This window comes from Dipteris shenzhenensis, chromosome 3, assembly GCF_047967505.1.
Source record: "Dipteris shenzhenensis isolate YYH24624 ecotype China chromosome 3, Dip_SZ_1.0, whole genome shotgun sequence".
NCBI lineage: Eukaryota > Viridiplantae > Streptophyta > Polypodiopsida > Gleicheniales > Dipteridaceae > Dipteris > Dipteris shenzhenensis.
Genome location: NC_141598.1, coordinates 54,274,708 through 54,295,072, shown reverse-complemented (window position 1 = coordinate 54,295,072; position 20,365 = coordinate 54,274,708). Strand labels below are relative to the sequence as shown.

At 42.6% G+C, this 20,365-nt stretch overlaps 1 protein-coding gene across 1 annotated transcript in view; it reads right to left on the bottom strand.

Moving 5' to 3' along the window:
• LOC147904011 (uncharacterized) overlaps nucleotides 1-17,814 on the bottom strand; it is an 81,418-nt gene extending 63,604 nt beyond the window's left edge. Inside the window, exon 1 of the mRNA XM_087372371.1 lies at nucleotides 17,134-17,814. Coding sequence (XP_087228497.1) covers nucleotides 17,134-17,814 — 681 coding nt within the window. The remainder of the gene's footprint in view (nucleotides 1-17,133) is intronic.
• Nucleotides 17,815-20,365: the final 2,551 nt, after the last annotated feature.

The window sequence follows — 20,365 nt, the reverse complement described above, 5'->3', positions numbered from 1 at the left end:
TCTCATTTCTCATTCTCTCTCTCTCTCTCTCTCTCTCTCTCTCTCTCTCTCTCTCTCTCTCTCTCTCTCTCTCTCATTTCTCATTCTCTATCTCTCTCTCTCTCTCCCCCCTCCTCAGGAGCTCCCTCCCTACTCTCTACTCTCTAGGAGCTCCCTCCCTACTCTCTACTCTCTATTGTCTAGCTCCCTCCCTACTCTCTACTCTCTCCTCTGGTGGCAAGACTTTTCATTCTCTCTCTTTCTCTCCCTCTTCTATCTCTTAATCTCTCTCTCTCCCTACTCTCTTTCACTCTTTCTCTTCCTCCCCTCATCTCTCTCTTAATCGCTCTCTCTCCCTCCTTCTCTTTCTTTCTTTCTTTCTTTCTTTCTCTCTCTCTCTCTCTCTCTCTCTCTCTCTCTCTCTCTCTCTCTCTCTCTCTCTCTCTCTCCTAATCTCCCTCCCTCTCTCTCCTTCTCTACCTCCCCTCACCTCTTCTCTCTCTCTCTCTCTCTCTCTCTCTCTCTCTCTTTCTCTCTTTTCAAATTTACAAACTCAAATCTCAATAAGAAACTAATTGAAATAGAACTCAAAAACTGAAATAAGAAACTAATTTAAAAAGAATTGTAATGCCTACTTAAAAAAACCCCCTCCTCTCACTGCCACGGTCGCTAGGAGTTTTCATTCTCTCTCTTTTACTCTTTGAGTTTTCATTCTCTCTCTCTCTCCCTCCACCCCTCTTCTCTCTCTTAATCTCTCTCCCTCACTCCCTCTCTTCCTTCTCTTTCTCTCTCTTGCTCTCTCTCTCTCTCTCTCTCTCTCACACACACTCTCTCTCCTACTTTCTCTCCCTCCTTTCTTTTCTCTCCTAATCTCCAAACTCAAATTTCAATAAGAAACTAATTGAAATAGAACTCAAAAACTCAAATAAGAAACTAATTTAAAAAGAATTATAATGCCTACTAAAAAAACCCCCTCCTCTCACTGCCACGATCGCCATGAGTTTTCATTCTCTCTCTTTTACTCTTTGAGCTCTCTCTCTCTCTCTCTCTCTCTCTCTCTCTCTCTGTCTCTCTCTCTCTCTCTCTCTCTCCTACTTTCTCTCCCTCCTTTCTTTTCTCTCTTAATCTCCTACTCTCTCTCTCACACTCTCTCTCTATCTCCTCTCTCTCTCTAGCTCTCTCTTTCTCTCTATCTCTCTTTTCAAATTTAGAACACAAATTTCAATAAGAAATTAATTGAAATAGAACTCAAAAACTCTAACAAGAAACTAATTGAAAAAGAATTGTAAGTAAAGAAAAAGAATTACAAGAAGAATTGTAGAATTGCGAGTAAAGAAAAATAATTGCAAGTACCTAGAAAAAGTGAAAAAGTAAGGCTCCGCTTATCCTTGCTCTTCTGCTCTTGGTTGCTTCAATGAAATGAGGAGAGAATGAGAATGAAGGAATGGAAAGAAGAGTATATATAAGAAAAACTAGCCCACTCCTCCCACTCACGAATAAATTTGAATTTTAAAAAAAGAGAGGGAAATTTGAATTCATTCTTCTAGATAAATTTGAATTCAAATTTGTGTTCAACATTCTTACTGGTATGATTTGTGTTCGACATTCTTCTCGTACATCCCTCTTCATTCTTCTCGTACGTTGCTTCTTATTTGTCGCTCTTGCTCGTGGTAGGCTCTTGTTTATCACTCTTGCTCATGGGTCATTCTACTCTTAGTTGTAAGAATTTGACCTCTCTCCCTCTACTTCTCTCCTCTTCTCTATGTAGTGGGCTCTGTCTCTCTCTAATGGAGCTCCCTCTCTAGTTGCATATCTCTCTCTCTAGTCGCATACCTTCCTCTAGTCGCATACCTTCCTCTCTCCCTCAAGTCTTCTCATCTCTCCTCTCTCTCTAGTCGCTTACCTTCCCCTCTCCCTAAAGTCTTCTCATATCTCCTCTCTCCTCCCTAGGGGCCGTGGCCGCCAGGGCTTCTATCTCTCTTTCCTCTCCTCCCCTCACTTTCTCTCTCTCTCTCTCCTCCCCTCATTCCTCTCACTTCTCTCACCTTCTATCTATCTCTCCTCTCCTCCCCTTCTCCTACCCTCCCCTCACTTTCTCTCTCTCTCTCCTCCCCTCATTCCTCTCACTTCTCTCACCTACCCTCCCCTCACTTTCTCTCTCTCTCCTCCCCTCATTCCTCTCACTTCTCTCACCTGTGGAGGCCGCGGTCGCCAAGGCTCCTCCTTCTCTCTCCTCTCTATCCTCTCTCTTCCCTCAATTTCTCTCTCTCCTCTCCCTCCCCTCACTCCTCTGTCTCTCTCTCCTCTCCTATCTCTCTCTCCTCCCCTCCCCTTTCCCTCACTCCCCTCTCTCCACTCACTTCCTCTCTCTAGCCTCTCCTCCCTCCACTCATTCCTCTCACCCTTGGGGCCGCGGTCGCCAGAGCTCCTCTTTCTCTCTCCTTTGTCTCCTCACTCCCCTCTCAACCCTCACTTTCTCTCTCTACTCTCCCTCTCCTCACTTCTCTTTCCCTCTCCTCACTTCTCTTTCTCTCTCCCTCCTCTCGCTCCCCTCATTCTCTCTCTCTCCTCTCCCTTTCCTCACTCCTCTCACCTTGGGGGCTGCGACCACCAGGACCTCTCTCTCTCTCTCTCTCTCTCTCTCTCTCTCTCTCTCTCTCTCTCTCTCTCTCTCTCCCCCCTCCCTCCCCTCACTCCTCCCTCTCTCTCTCCCCTCCCTCTCTACGCCACCTCCCCCTTCTTTCTCTCTCCCTCCTCTCCCTCCCCTCATTCTCTCTCTCTCCTCTCCCTTTCCTCACTCCTCTCACCCTGGGGGCCACGGCCGCCAGGACCTCTTGCTCTCTCTCTCTTGCTCTATCTCTCTCTCTCCCTCCCCTCCCTCCCCTCACTCCTTTCTCTCTCTCTCCCCTCCCTCTCTACACCGCCTTCCCCTTCTTTCTCTCTCCCTCCTCTCCCTCCCCTCATTCTCTCTCTCTCCTCTCCCTTTCCTCACTCCTCTCACCCTGGGGGCTGCGGCCGCCAGGACCTCTCTCTCTCTCTCTCTCTCTCTCTCTCTCTCTCTCTCTCTCTCCCCTCCCTCTCTACACTGCCTCCCCCTCCCACCGCCTCCCCCTACTGCTGCCCCCTCACTGCCGCCCCCTCACCTCCTTCTCTACTCCCCCCTCTGCCACTGCCTCCCCCTCCCGCTGCCTCCCCCTATCGCCGCCCCCTCTCTCTGCTCCCCCCTCTCGCCACCTCCCCCTACTACCTCCTTCTCCCGTCGCCTCCTCCCTCCCTCCTTTCCTCCCTCTCTCTCCCCCCTACATCCCCCCTCTGCCGCAGCCTCCCCCTCCTGTTGCCTCTGCCTACTGCCTCCCCCTCCCGCCGCCTCCTCCCTCCCTCCTTTCTTCCCTCTCTCTCCCCCCTCCACCCCTGCATCGCCCCCTCCATCCCCCCACCTCCCCCTCTGCTGCCGCCTCCATCCCCCCTCTACCGCCGCTTCCCCTCCTACCGCCTCCCCCTACTGTTGCCCCCTCTCTTTGCTCCCCCCTCCCGCCGCCTCCCCCTCACACCGCCTCCTCCCTCCCTCCTTTCTTCCCTCTCTCTCCCCCCTCCATCCCCCCTCTGCTACCGTCTCCCCCTCCCACCACCCCCTCTCTCTGCTCCCCCCTCCCGCTGCCTCCCCCTACCACCTCCCCCTCCCACCGCCTCCTCCCTCCCTCCTTTCCTCCTTCTCTCTGCTCCCTCCACCCCTCCAACCCCCCACCTCCTCTTGAACCTCTCTCTGTCATACCCCCTCTCTCTCTCCTCCCTCCCTCCTTTCCTCCCTCTCTCTCCCCCCTCCACTTCCCCCTTCCTCCTAGAGGCCGTGGCCCCCAAGGCTCCTCTCCTTCTCTCTAAACTTTCTCTCTCTCTCTAGTTCCTCTCACCTCTCTCTCTCATAACCCCTCTCTCTCTCCTCCCTCCCTCCTTTCCTCCCTCTCTCTCCCCCCTCCACTTCCCTCTTCCTCCTGGAGGCTGCGGCCCCCAAGGCTCCTCTCCTTCTCTCTAAACTTTCTCTCTCTCTCTAGTTCCTCTCTCTCTTTTCTTCTTTTTGTCTCTTCAAATTTAAAAAAAACAAATCTACAAAACTTAGATAAAGAATTAATTAAAAAATTTTAGAAGTACCTGGAAAAAGTTTGTAACTTTGCTCTTTCTTGCTCTTCCTTCCTTGCTTTCTTGCTCGTCCTTGCTTTCTTGCTTCAATGAATGAAATGAGGGGAGAATGAATGAAGAAGGAAGACTATATATAAGAAAAACTAGGTTTTCCTCCTCCTCTCCTATTGGCTTTCCATTCCTCCCCTCTCTCCTATTGGCTTTCCATTCCTCCCCTCTCTCCTATTGGCTTTCCATTCCTCCCCTCTCCCATTAGCTCCCATTACTCCCCCTCTCCCATTGGACCCCCATCCCTCATCCCAATCTTCCATTGGCCCTCCTCCCATCCATTTCTTCTTCCTCCCCCATTGCCACCACTCCCATCCCACATTTCCACCACGTCCCATACTCCTCCCATTTCCCCATCCCACCCTTCCATTTCCCAAAATCCCATATTTCCCCATCTCACCCTCCTCTTTTTCATCCCCTATTAACTCCCCTCACTCATTTCATCCCCTTATTATCCTACTCCCCTATTACCTCCCCCTCTCCCATTCCATTCCTCCCTCCCCACTCTCACTTCCACTTCCCATTACTCACTTGCCATTTGCAAACTATTAATATATTATTATACTATTTTTTATACTTATCATCATACACCCCTATTACCTCCCCTCTCCCATTCCACTCCTCCCTCCTCACTCCCACTTCCACTTCCCATTACTCACTTGCTATACACATTTGCAAACTATTAATATATTATTATACGATTTTTTATACTATTTGCAAACTTACATGTGGGCAAAATCATAGGTGTCAAAGCGATCCTATCATGGTCATACAACAACTGTGCTTTTATTCAAGGGTGTATTTACAAGGGCATATTTATCCTCATCAACAAGCTTATTTCGGCTTTCATTTTAACACAATACTCAAGGTATGAAGTGCATGATTTGTGCACTAGGTGTTTACTTTGTTGTATCAAAATTGTTTGCCACACACACACACATATACACATACCGAGAATTCGCTAATATTATCACATCTACATTTCTCCGATGGGCACAAAACTTTGTACATGCCTCAACCTAGGTCATATTGACTTGCATACAAAGTGGTGTACCCATCCCATAAGTACTTGTTCGGATAACACACCTGCAAATGTATTTTATGATGATTGTGCATAACACTAGGGACAAAATGGTGTATAATGTGCGATCTACTATGCAAAGCATATCCAATGGACACAAGACTTTGCACGTTCCTCAACCTAGGCAGTATTGACTTGTGTGCAAAGTGGCATCCCCGTCTGATAAGTACTTGTTTGAAAAACACACCTAGGATCGTGTTTTTCAATGGTTCTGCATGACATCAAGGCAAAAATGGTATTTAATACTCAATCTACCATGCAAAGCATGTCCGATGGGCACAATACTTTGCACATGCCTCAAAATCGGTGGTATGGTGTTCCATGCAAAGTGGAATGCCCATTCAATAAGTACTTGGTATGATAATACACCTAAGAGCGTGTTCTTTGATGGATGTGCATAACACTAGGGGGGAAACGGTGTATAATGTGTGATCCCCCACGCAAAGCATAACCGATAGACACAATACTTCGCACGCACATCAACCTAGTTGAAATTGACTTTCTTGCAAAGTGGCTCCCCCATCCAACAAGTACTTTTTTGAATATCACACCTAGGACCATGTTTTTTAATGGTTGTCCATGACACTAAGGCAAAAACGTTGTTTTATGCTTGATCGACAATACAATGCATATCCAATGGTCACATCTAGGACCGCGTTTTTTGATGGTTGTGCATGACACGAAGGCCAAAACAATGTTTAATGCTTGATTGACAATGCGAAGCATATCCGATGGGCGCAATACTTTGTATGAGCCTCAAAAATTGTGGTATTTCATTGCAAAGCGCACAAACGGAGTTTAATACGTGATATACCATGCAAAGTACATCCTATGTGCACAATACTTTGCACCCACTTCAACCTATGTGTTATTGAGTTGCATGAAAAGTGGCGTGTCGGTTAGATGAGTACTTGATCTGATAACACATCTAGGACAGTGTTTTTTTACAAATGCGCTTGACACTAAGGCAAAAATGGTATTTAATGCTCAATCGACCATGCAATGCATATCCGATCAGCACAATACTTTACTTCACCTCAACCTAGGTGGTATTGGCTTGTTTGAAAAAAACCACACCCATCAGATAAGTACTTGGTTGGATAACACACCTAAGGGCGTGTCTTTTTACAGATGTGCATATCACTAGGGGGAGAATGGTGTATAATGCATGATCAACCATGCAAAGCATATCCAATGGTCACAATACTTTTCATGCACCTCAACCTAGTTTAACTTGACTTGGGTGCAAAGTAGAGCCCCCATCCAATAACTACTTGTTTGAATAACACACCTAGGCCCATGTTTTTTTATGGTTGTGCATTACACTAAGGCAAAAATGGTGTTTTATGCTTGATCCACAATGCAAAGGATATCCGATGGGCATAATACTTTGCACACACCTTAAACTAGGTGAAATTGACTTACATGCAAATTGGAGCACCCATCCCATAAGAAATTGATCGAATAACATACCTAGCAGCGTGTTTTTTTATGGATGTGCATGACACTAGAGCAAAAATGGTATTTAATGCTCGATCGACCATGCAAAAGATATCTGATGGGCACAATACTTTTCCTACGCCTCAACCTAGGTGGTATTGAAATGTTCCAAAGAGGCACACCCATCCAATAAGTACTTGGTCAGATAACATACCTAAGGGTGTGCTTTTTTGCAGATGTGCATATCACCGACAAAAACGGTGGATAATGCATGATCGACCATGTAAAGTATATCCGATGGTCACAATACTTTGCACACACCTCAACCTAGTTAAAATAGACTTGTGTGCAAAGTGGATTGCCCATCCTATAAGTACTTGATCGAAGAACATACCTAGCATCGTGTTTTTTTATAAATGTGCATGACACTAAGGCAAAAACGGTGTTTTATGCTTGATCGACAATGCAAAGCATATCCGATGGGTATAATACTTTGCACACACCTTGAACTATGTGAAATTGACTTACATGCAAAGTGGAGCGCCCATCCCATAAGTACTTGATCGAATAACATACCTAGCAGCATGTTTTTTTATGGATGCAAAGCATATCCGATGGTCACAATACTTTGCACTCACCTCAACCTAGTTGATGCAAACTTTTCTGCAAAGTGGAGTGCCCGTCCTATAAGTACTTGCTTGAATAACACACCTAGGATCGTGTTTTTTTATAGTTGTGCATGACACTAAGGCAAAAACGGTGTTTTATGCTTGATAGACAATGCAAAGCATATCTGATGGGCACAATACCTTGCAAAAACTTTAAACTAGGTGGAATTAACCTACATGCAAAGTGGCGCACCCATCCCATAAGTACTTGATCGGATAACATACCTAGTAGCATGTCTTTTTACGGATGTGCATGACACTAGAGCAAAAATGGTATTTAATGCTCGATCGACAATGCAAAGGATATTTGATGGTCACAATAATTTTCCTATGGCTCAACCTAGGTGGTATTGACATTTTCTCAAAGAGGCACACCCATCTGATAAGTACTTGGTCAGATGACACACCTAAGGGCGTGCTTTTTTACGGATGTGCATATCACTAAGGGGAAAATGGTGTATAATGCGTGGTCGACCATGCAAAGCATATCTGATGGTCACAATACTTTGCACGCACCTCAACCTAGTTGAAACAGACTTGCATGCAATGTGGAGCGCCCATTTGAGAAGTACTTGTTTGAATAATACACCTAGGTCCATGTTTTTTTATGGTTGTGCATGACACTAAGGCAAAAACGGTGTTTTATGCTTGATCGATGATGCAAGGCACCGATGGGTACAATACTTTGCATACACTTTAGACTAGGTGAAATTGACTTACATGCAAAGTGGCATGCCCATCCCATAAGTACTTGATCGGATAACATACCTGGCAGCGTGTTTTTTTCCGGATGTGTATGACACTAAGGCAAAAATGGTATTTAATGCTCAATCGACCATGCAAAGCATATTTGATGGGCACAATACTTTTCCTACACCTCAATCTAGGTGGTATTGACATGTTTTCAAATAGGCACACCCATCCGATAAGTACTTGGTCAATAACACACCTAAGGGCGTGTTTTTTTACAGATGTGCATATCACTAGGGGAAAAACGGTGTATAATGTGTGATCGACCATGCAAAGCATATCCAATGGTCACAATACTTTGCACTCACCTCAACCTATTGAAAGAGACTTGCATGCAAAGTGGATCCCCCATCCAGTAAGTACTTGTTTGAATAACGCACCTAGGACCGTGTTTTTTTATGGTTGTGCAGTACACTAGAGAAAAAATGTTTTATGCTTGATGGACAATGCAATGCATATCCGATGGGCATAACACTTTGCACACACCTTAAACTAGGTGGAATTAACTTACATGCAAAGTGGCATCCCCATCCCATAAGTACTTGATCGGATAACATACCTAGCAGCATGTTTTTTTATGGATGTGCATGATACTAAGGCAAAAATGGTATTTAATGCTCGATCGACCATGCAAAGCATATCTGATGGGCACAATACTTTTCCTATGCCTTAACTAGGTAGTATTCACATGTTTTCAAAGAGGCACACCCATCCGATAAGTACTTGGTCAGATAACACACCTAAGGGCATGTTTTCTTACAGATGTGCATATCACTACAGGAAAAACGGTGTATAATGCATGATCGACCATGCAAAGCATATCCAATGGTCACAATACTTTGCACGCACCTCAATATAGTTGAAATAGACTTGGGTGCAAAGTGGAGACCCCTTCCGATAAGTACTTGTTTGAATAACACACCTAGGACTGTGTTTTTTTATGGTTGTGCATTACACTAAGGCAAAAACGGTGATTTATGCTTGATCGATAATGCAAAGCGTATCTGATGGGCAAAACACTTTGCACACACCTTAAAGTAGGTTGAATTGATTTACATGCAAAGTGGCATTCCCATCCCATAAGTACTTGATCGAATAACATACCTAGCAACGTGTTTTTTTACAGATGTGCATGACACTAAGGCAAAAATGGTATTTAATGCTCGATCGACCATGCAAAGCATATCCGATGGGCATAATATTTTTCCTATGCCTCAACCTAGGTTGTATTGAAATGTGTTCAAAGAGGGACACCCATCCAATAAGTGCTTGGTCGGATAACATACCTAAGGGCATATTTTTTTGCAGATGTGAATATCACTACGGGAAAAATGGTGGATAATGCGTGATCGACCATGCAAAGCATATCCGATGGTCACAATACTTTGCACACTTCTCAACCTAGTTGAAACATACTTGCATGCAAAGTGGATCCCCCATCTGAGAAGTACTTCTTTGAATAACACACCTAGGGCCGTGTTTTTTTATGGTTGTGCATGACACTAAGGCAAAAACGGTGTTTTATGCTTGATCGACAATGCAAAGCATATCCGATGGGTACAATACTTTGCACACACCTTAAACTAAGTGGAATTGACTTAAATGCAAAGTGGTGCCCATCCCATAAGTACTTGATCAGATAACATATCTAGCAGCGTGTTTTTTTACGGATGTGCATGACACTAAGGCGAAAATGGTATTTAATGCTCGATTGACCATGCAAAGCATATCTGATGGGCACAATACTTTTCCTATGCCTCAACTAGGTGGTATTAACATGTTTCCAAACAAGCACACCCATCCGATAAGTACCTAGTCAGATAACACACATACGGGCATATTTTTTTGTAGATGTGCATATCACTACATGAAAAATGGTGTATAATGTGTGATCAACCATGCAAAGCATATCCAATGGTCACAATACTTTGCACACATCTCAACCGAGTCTAAAGAGACTTGCATGCAAGGTGGAGCCTCCATCCGATAAGTACTTGTTTGAATAACACACCTAGGACCGTGTTTTTTTATGGTTGTGCATTACACTAGAGCAAAAATGGTGTTTTATGCATGATCGGCAATGTAAATCATATACGATGGGCATAACACTTTGCACACACCTTAAACTAGGTGTAATTGACTTACATTCAAAGTGGCATGCCCATCTCATAAGTACTTGATTGGATAACATACCTAGCATCGTGTTTCTTTACGAATGTGCATGACACTAAGGCAAAAATGGTATTTAATGCTCGATCGACCATGCAAAGCATATCCGATGGGCACAATACTTTTCCTACACCTTAACCTACATGGTATTCACATGTTTTCAAAATGGCACACCCATCCAATAAGTACTTGGTCAGATAACACACCTAAGGGCGTGTTTTTTTACGAATGTGCATATCACTATAGGAAAAACGGTGTATAATGCGTGATCGACCATGCAAAGCATATCCGATGGTAACAATAATTTGCATGCACCTCAATCTAATTGAAACAGACTTGCATGCAAAGTGGAGCCCCCATCCGATAAGTACTTGTTTGAATAACACACCTAGGACCGTGTTTTTTATGGTTGTGCATTACACTAAGGCAAAAACGGCGTTTTATGCTTGATTGACAATGCAAAGCATATCTGATGGGCATAACACTTTGCATAACCTTAAACTAGGTGGAATTGACTTACATGCAAAGTGGCATTTCCATCCCATATGTATTTGATCGCATAACATACCTAGCAAAGTGTTTTTTTACATATGTGCATGACACTAAGGCAAAAATGGCATTTAATGCTCGATCGGCCATGCAAAGCATATGTGATGGGCAAAATACTTTTCCTATGCCTCAACCTAGGTGGTATTGAAATGTTTTCAAAGAGGCACACCCATCTGATAAGTACTTGGTCAGATAACATAACTAAGGGTGTATTTTTTTACGGATGTGCATATCAGTACGGGAAAACGGTGGATAATGCGTGATCGACCATGCAAAGCATATCCGATGGTCACAATACTTTGCACGCAACTTAACCTAGTTGAAATGGACTTGCATGTAAAGTGGAGCCCCCATCTGAGAAGTACTTGTTTGAATAACACACCTAGGACCGTGTTTTTTTATGGTTGCGCATGACACTAAGGCAAAAACAGTGTTTTATGCTTGATCGACAATGTAAAGCATATCCGATGGGTACAATACTTTGCACACACCTTCAACTAGGTGGAATTAACTTACATGCAAAGTGGCGTACCCATCCCATAAGTACTTGATCGGATAACATACCTAGCAGTGTGTTTTTTTACGTATGTGCATGACACTAGCGCAAAAATGGTATTCAATGCTCGATCGACAATGCAAAGGATATCTGATGGGCACAATACTTTTCCTATGCCTCAAACCAGGTGGTATTGACATGTTTTAAAACAGGCACACCCATCTGATAAGTACTTGGTCAGATAACACTCTTAAGGGCGTGTTTTTTTACGGATGTGCATATCACTATAGGAAAAATGGTGTATAATGCGTGATCGACCATGCGAAGCATATCCAATGGTCACAATACTTTTCATGTACCTCAACCTAGTTGAAACAGACTTACGTGCAAAGTGGAGCCCCCATCCGATAAGTACTTGATTGAATAACACACCTAGGACCGTGTTTTTTTATGGTTGTGCATTACACTAGAGCAAAAATGGTGTTTTATGCTTGATCGACAATATAAAGCATATCCGATGGGCATAACACTTTTCACACACCTTAAATAGTTGTAGTTGACTTACATGCAAAGTGGCATGCCCATCCCATAAGTACTTGATCAGATAACATACCTAGCAGCGTGTTTTTTTACGGATGTGCATGACACTAAGGCAAAAATGGTATTTAATGCTCGATTAACCATGCAAAGCATATCCGATGGACACAATACTTTTCCGATGCCTTAACCTAGGTGTTATTGACATGTTTTCAAAGAGGCACACCCATCCGATATGTACTTGGTCAGATAACACACCTAAGGGCGTGTTTTTTTGTGGATGTGCATATCACTACAGAAAAAACGGTGTATAATGCGTGATCGACCATGCAAAGCATATGTGATGGTAACAATACTTTGCACACACCTCAATCTAGTTGAAAAAGACTTTCGTGAAAAGTGGAGCCCCCATCCGATAAGTACTTGTCTGAATAACACACCTAGGACAGTGTTTTTTTATGGTTGTGCATTACACTAAGGCAAAAATGGTGTTTTATGCTTGATCGACAATGCAAAGCATATCCAATGGGCATAACACTTTGCACACACCTTAAACTAGGTGGAATTGACTTACATGCAAAGTGCCATTCCCATCCCATAATTACTTGATCGGATAACATACCTAGCAGCGTGTTTTTTAACCGATGTGCATGACACTAAGGCAAAAATGGTATTTAATGCTCGATTGACCATGAAAAGCATATCCGATGGGCACAATACTTTTCCTACGGCTTAACCTAGGTGGTACTGGCATGTTTTCAAAGAGGCACACCCATTCGATAAGTACTTGGTCAGATAACAGACCTAAGGGTGTGTTTTTTTGCGGATGTGCATATCACTATAGGAAAAACATTGTATAATGCATGATCAACCATGCAAAGCATATCCAATGGTCACAATACTTTGCGTGCACCTCAACCTAGTTGAAATGGACTTACATGCAAAGTGGAGCTCCCATCTAAGAAGTACTTGTTTGAACAACACATCTTGTTTTTTTATGGTTGTGCATGACACTAAGGCAAAAACGGCATTTTATGCTTGATCCACAATGCAAAGCATATTTGATGGGCACAATACTTTGAACACACTTTAAACTAGGTGGAATTGACTTACATGCAAAGTGGTGTGGCCATCCCATAAGTACTTGATCGAATAACATACCTAGCAGTGTGTTTTTTTACGGATGTGCATGATAATAAGGCAAAAATGGTATTTAATGCTCGATCGACCATTCAAAGCATATCCGATGGGCACAACACTTCTCCTACACCTCAAACTAGGTGGTATTAACTTGTTTCCAAAGAGGCACACCCATCTGATAAGCACTTGGTCAGATAACACACCTAAGGGCGTGTTTTTTTAAGGATGTGCATATCATTAGGGAGAAAACAGTGTATAATGCATGATCGACCATGATGCATAGCATATTTGATGGTCACAATACTTTGCACGTACCTCAACCTAGTTGAAACGGACTTGGGTGCAAAGTGGAGCTCCCATCTGAGAAGTACTTGTTTGAATAACACACCTAGGACCGTGTTTTTTTATGGTTGTGCATGACACTAAGGCAAAAACAGTGTTATATGCTTGATCGACAATGCAAAGCATATTTGATTAGAAAAATACTTTGCACACACCTTAAAATAAGTGGAATTGACTTACATGCAAAGTGGCATGCCCATCCCATAAGTACTTGTTCAAATAACACATCTAGGACCTTGTGTTTTACAATTATGCATGACACTAAGGCAAAAACAGTGTATAATGTGTGATTGCCTATGTAAAGCATATCTAATGGAAAAAATAGTTTGCATATGCCTCAACCTATGTGGTTTTGAGTTTCATGCAAAGTGATGCTCCCATACCATAAGTACTTGTTCGGATAACACACCTAGGAGCGTGTTTGTTGACGGTAGTGCATATCACAAGGATGAAAATGTTGTATAATGCATGATTGACAATGTAAATCATATCCGATGGGCATAATACTTTTTGCACACCTCAACCTAGGTAGTATTGATTTGTGTGCAAAGAGGTGCCCCAATTCGATAAGCACTTGTTCGAATAACTCTTCTAGGACCGTGTTTTTTAATGGTTGTGCATGACACTAAGGCAAAAACGGTATTTAATTCTCCCTCGACCATGCAAAGCATATCCAATGGGCGCAATACTTTCATGAGCCTCAAAAGTGGTGGTATTGACTTAAATGCAAAGTACTACACCATTTGATAAGCACTTGGTTGGATAAGACACCTAAAAGCATATTTTTTTATGGTTGTGCATGACATTGAGGCACAAATGGTGTTTAATGCATGATATACCATGCAAAGCATATCCGATGGGCACAATACTTTACATGCACCTCAACCTAGGTGTTATTGAGTTGCATACAAAATGGCGTGTCCATCCAATACGTACTTGATCAGATAACACACCTAAGTTTTTAAACGAATGTGCTTGACACTAAGGCAAAAACGGTATTTAAAGCTCAATTGACCATGCAATGCATATCCGATGGGCAAAACACTTTACTTGTACCTCAAACTAGGTGGTATAAACTTGTTTGCAAAGAGTCACACCCATATGATAAGTACTTGGTTGTATAACACACCTAAGGGCGTGTACAGATGTGCATATCACTAGGGGAAAAACGGTGTATAATGCGTGATCGACCATGCAACGCATATTTGATGGTCACAATACTTTACACACACCTCAACCTAGTTGAACTTGACTTGCGTGCAAAGTGGAGCCCCCATCCGATAAGTACTTGTTTGAATAACACACCTAGGACCATGTTTTTAATGGTTGTGTATGACACTGAGGCACAAATGGTGTTTAATGCGTGATATACCATGCAAAGCATAGCCGATGGGCACAATACTTTGCAGCACCTCAATGTAGGTGTTATTGAGTTGCATGCAAAGTGGCATGTCCATCTAATGAGTACTTGATCGGATAACTTCTCCCACTAATAAATTAAGTACTAATTAAAAATTATAATAAATGAGTAGATTATTAAAAAGAGACCAATATTTATGTAATTGTTGCTGCTGCAGCTTGCTTGCGAAGGACTCTCACAAAGGAGATGGCTATAGATTTTGTTCCACAGATGGATGTGATTTTATGTAGCAAAAGAGAAGTAGTTGCATTTGCTACAATCCATGATAGTGATGTTGGGGTAAGTATGATCAAGGGCTTGCTCTATGGTGCATGTGTGCATCTAGGGGAGTCACATGTGTATTTGTGTGTGTTGTGAAGGCACATCAAGTGCTATGATGTGTCTAGTGTGTGACCTAAGTGATGATGTAAGACAAAGGCAATCCCACTGATGTAGGGATTGATTCCCACTGATGTAGGGGCTGATTGCCACTATGTAGGTAAGGTATTACTTCTCCCCCTTTCTATAAGAGAGAGTCCTCTCTCTCACAATCATAATAGAGATCTACCATCTTTCTTTCATTGGGCTCTCACACCTATTGCAAGATGCATCTATTCTATCCTACGGGATCCTACAAATGGTATCACAGTTTTAGGTTCTAGATCTAGCCTAGCCTAGCATTAGATGCTATCTCTAGCATAAACTACTAGTTTCTCATCTTCTCCATTTTCCTTCTTCTTCCCAAAATCTTTGAGAGCTCTATTCTCTGTCTACTAATGACCATTGCCCAAACCCTTTGAGCTACAAACTCCTCACATATGGGCAAACTTCCAACTGCAAGCAATCAAAGAAATTTTGACTATACGTGCAATGCCAACACTCATACTCTCTGACAAAATTTCATGCAATGCCGCCTCTATACTTACCTATCTATAAATTCCTCTGAGTTCATGCTGGATGACACTGAGGGCAAGCTGCTGCTAAAATCTGAGCTCATTTGGACAAGAGATGGAGGAGAAAATGATGAAAAACCAGTCTGTCTTCTCAAGCTGGCTATGGCGACCTGGTGCAAGATTGCGCCCCTCCTTGCTAGTAGCTCTTCTTTAGTAGGAGGCCTTTCTTCCTGCATGAAAATCCACTTGAATAGAGCTATGACCTGTGAGAATTGCACCCTCCAATTTCTAGTCTCTGTTTTGGATAGTTTTGACAAGGTTGTGAGTTTGATGCTACATTAGATGCTACTTTAGCATTTTTGATGTTTTAAAGTGTCGAATAGCTTCAATAAAACTATGGCTACAGCTTTGCTTTAAGTTGCTACACCTGAATTTTGCTAGAATACTTTCATTTAGCCACCTCTATGAAGCATGCAAGTGGAAGCATCATTTCCATTATGTTTTCTATTATGAATTTGGTTACAAGTCTTTGCTACTCTAAATGCTTGTATTTTGAAGCTCTTCAACTCTTTCTAGCCTTGTAAGAGAGTAGACACTACCCATTTTGGGTTAGACCCTCTCATGGCTACCATCTTGAATATGGATAAGTTCAATGGTAAAGGCTTTCACACATGGCAGATGAAGATTAAGTTTGCATTGATGAGGGAAAACCTCTAGGGTCTTGTCAAACCTGTTGGTAAATTGAAAGGCAAGCATACAGTCAACACAAACTCAGAATACTTGCATATAGAATGAAGAAGAGTGAGGTCCTTATGTAGGCACCTCTTACATGCTCACTGACATCACTGATGACTTCAGAGCTCCACAATCATCTCCTCAATCTGCTCCTAGATTCTCTCAATCATCCTATGTGGCTTACCACCACCTAACTATGCTTATGGGCACCTAACTGTGCCTCTAGCACTCACACATAGAAACCAAGGTGTGCCTGAGGCATACACCTTGAGATATCCCAACAAACCTCCCCTCAAGGGAATGTCTCAGGCTATGTCAAGGATATAGCTAGCACAAGGTGTCTCATGCCATCTCATGGTGGTCATGGATCTATCAATGGCTAGGATCTCAAGCTAGCAAGGGTTCCCATGGGTGTAAGGTAAACAAAAGGGATACAAAAGACCTTCCAATGGTTATCTCCCCTGCATGTACATGCCCACAATGTCTGCAGGAGGTACCATGGAGCAAAACACATACACATGGCCTACATCATAAGATGACCAGAGGTGTTTACAAAACACACAAAATACAATAGTTTATTTCATTCATTTTGGAGGACTATCTAGGCCGAGTACCTTGACTCAACATAAAAAGAGAGATCTGGAGCATACATAGAGATGATTTAAAAAGCATAATCTTCAAAGGATGCCTCATCTTGTGGAGGCACATCAACTGAAAGTAGATTGGCATTTTCTGTCTTTGAAGTTGCTTCCTTTTTGGCTCTGCAAAGAAACATTGGTGTCAACTATGGGTTGTGTGAGCATCACCATGTCCATTACGTCTTCGGAAGTTGTACCATAGACACCACTAGAAAAAGTAAGAACACTTTCTCGAAGACCATCCATTATAGTTTGGCGCTGCTGTGTGACACCCATACCAAGTAGATACTTGTACTCTGCTTCACCTTCTGCCCGTTTTACTTGGAGAATCTTCTCAGAGTCTCCTTTATACTCAGATGCCACTCGTAACCTTTGAGCGGCATTGATTTCATTCATAGCCCACCTGACTGCAGCATCTGGTATGATATCAACTATCAAAGTCTGTTCTATGCTGTAACCGTATGCACCCATCACCTTCTCAAGCTCTTCTGAGACAGCTTTAGCAACTTCACCCTTTTGCTCAAAGAGATCATCTAAATTCATTTTCGGTACACAGGCTCTGACAACATCAAACACATATGCCTGAATTTGTTCTTTTGGATTTTGAAGCTCGTAGAAAGCATCATCAGCATTTTGGCAAATAATACGATACTGGATGGAACAAAGTAGTTGAACAAATACATTGTCCTTTGTTTTGGTCTCAGCGTGCACGTCAAGATATTGAACGTGCACAAAAAGAGTGCCGGCAAGCGATTGTCCGCGGAGTGGATTCAAGATGTGAAGGCCTAGCTGTGAATAGAATACTGTGAACAGCATTGCAACCTTTCCATATCAAAATCAGTATAGCTGGAAAGCTAACTACAAAACATGAGTCTCTCACATCAGCAACCGGTGTATAGAACCTCTCCTAGCATCTTCTGTGACGTTCAACTATATGCAAATCTTCTACGGCGGCCTTCAAGCTATAGAAATTAGAGGTTGTTCTTGTTGCAAATGGAAGAAACCCATCCGCTGACTCCAAGTAAGCTTATGTCAAAGAGTGTTGCAAGACCAAAGACTACAGACTTGGCAAGAGAAAGAAGAGGGAGAGAGCCACGAGAAGAATGACATCGAGCTCAAGGAGAATAGAATCGCTCTTATACCATGTTGGTAAACTGAAAGGAAAGCATAGAGTGAACACAAACTCAGAATACTTGCATATAGAATGAAGAAGAGTGAGGTCCTTATGTAGGCACCTCTTACATGCTCATTGACATCACTGATGACTCCAGAGCTCCACAATCATCTCCTCAATCTGCTCCTAGATTCTCTAAATCATCCTATGTGGCTTACCACCACCTAACTGTGCTTATGGGCACCTAACTGTGCCTCTAGCACTCACACATAGAAACCAAGGTGTGCCTGAGGCATACACCTTGAGATATCCCAACAAAACCTGCTTCAACTTCTTCTTCAATAGCCTCTAATGCTGGAGAATCCTCAGCTCTGACACGCTCAACAAGAGATCCTGCTAGAGAGGAGAAAGCCTATGGCATCATTGCTCTTGGCTTAGGAGATGTCTATATCCATCATATCTCTGATTTAGAATCTCCTTCTGAAGCTTGGCAGAAGCTTGACATTATTTTTGGTGCTAGCTCTCACATCTCAAAATTGTCACTTAAAATTGCTTTCTTTGAATTGAAGATGGCTAATGGCACTCCCTTGGCTGCCGATGTCAATTACATGTGGAGTCTCATGACTCAACTTACTTCTATCACCAATCACTACAGATGATGCAATGGCAATATTGCTCAAAAGTATGCCTGAAGATTATGATCATGTTGTTACCACTCTGAAAAATCTTCCTAATCCTACTCTTGAAGGTCTTATTACTGCTCTTCAAGAAGAAGAAAGGTGCATGGAACTTCGAAGAGGCAATGACACAGCCTACCAGAGAGGCAATGACACAGCCTATGCCATAAAAATTCAGAAGGGCAAGTTTTCACCTTGCAAACATTGTGGGAAGACTAATCACCTCTCAAAAGATTGCTTCAAGATCAATCCATGCAAACATTGTGGCAAAAACAATCACCATGAAAAGTATTGTAAAGCCAAAAAGGAAGCTACAAAGTCAAAAACTACCAATCTACTTTCATTTGATGAGTCTCCACATGATGAAGACTATGCTTTTTAGGCACTTTGTCTTTTTTGTTTATCATCACTTGGTCAAATTTTGAGGTTCTCTACCTGGAGTAGTACTCCAAAAAGAATATGTTATGTAAATCACCTCTAGTCACCATATGATGTAGGCCATGTGATATGACTATCCCATTTTTGTGAACCTCACATCCTTGGGAACCCTTGCTAGCATGAGATCCTATCCATAGATTAATCCTTGACCACCATGAGATGGCATGAGAAACTATGAGACTAGATGTATCCTTGACACTACAAGAGGCAACCCCTTGAGGGGGGGTTTGTTGGGGTAAGTATGATCAAGGTCTTGCTCTATGGTGCATGTGTGCATCTAGGGGAGTCACATGTGTGTTTGTGTGTGTTGTAAAGGCACATCAAGTGCTATGATGTGTCTAGTGTGTGACCTAAGTGATGATGTAAGACAAAGGCAATCCCATTGATGTAGGGATTGATTCCCACTGATGTAGGGGCTGATTGCCACTATGTAGGGAAGGTATTACCTTCTCCCCCTTTCTATAAGAGAGAGTCCTCTCTCTCACAATCATAACAGAGATCTACCATCTTTCTTTCATTGTGCTCTCATGCCTCTTGCAAGATGCATCTATTCTATCCTACGGGATCCTATAAGTGATCCCAATTCAGTTTGCCACTTTCGAAGACTTGGCGAAGATAAGGTGGCAGTTACTGTATCAAAGATTCTTAGTGCACATGTTAAGCTAAAGCATAAATGTGGAGATATGGAAACACTTGGAGATGTTATGCCCTACAATACATCCAACAAATCATTTATAGCATGGGACAAAGACGAGACTTATGCAACAGACATTATCAAGAATACAAAGTGCACCACCTTGGATTTTACTATAGGGGACATTTTACAAATGAGATCATTTGCAAATAAGACTGTAGCAGAAGGTGAAGTATTGGATTTGAATAAGTGGAGCAATGATCATTTGCATAGATGAGGATTCTAGAAGTCACTGATGATGGTATGATTGATAACATAACATCCTTATGTGATCCCTACATGAGGTAGGCAAGAATATGAGATGGAGCATGCAATTTTTAAACATGAGAAAGAGGCACGTGGTTTTCAATGATAAAGACAAGGTATACTACAATATCAAAGGACCTAAAAAGTGTGCCCATGTGCCAGGCTGTATCACTTCAAACACGGATGATTTCAATGTAC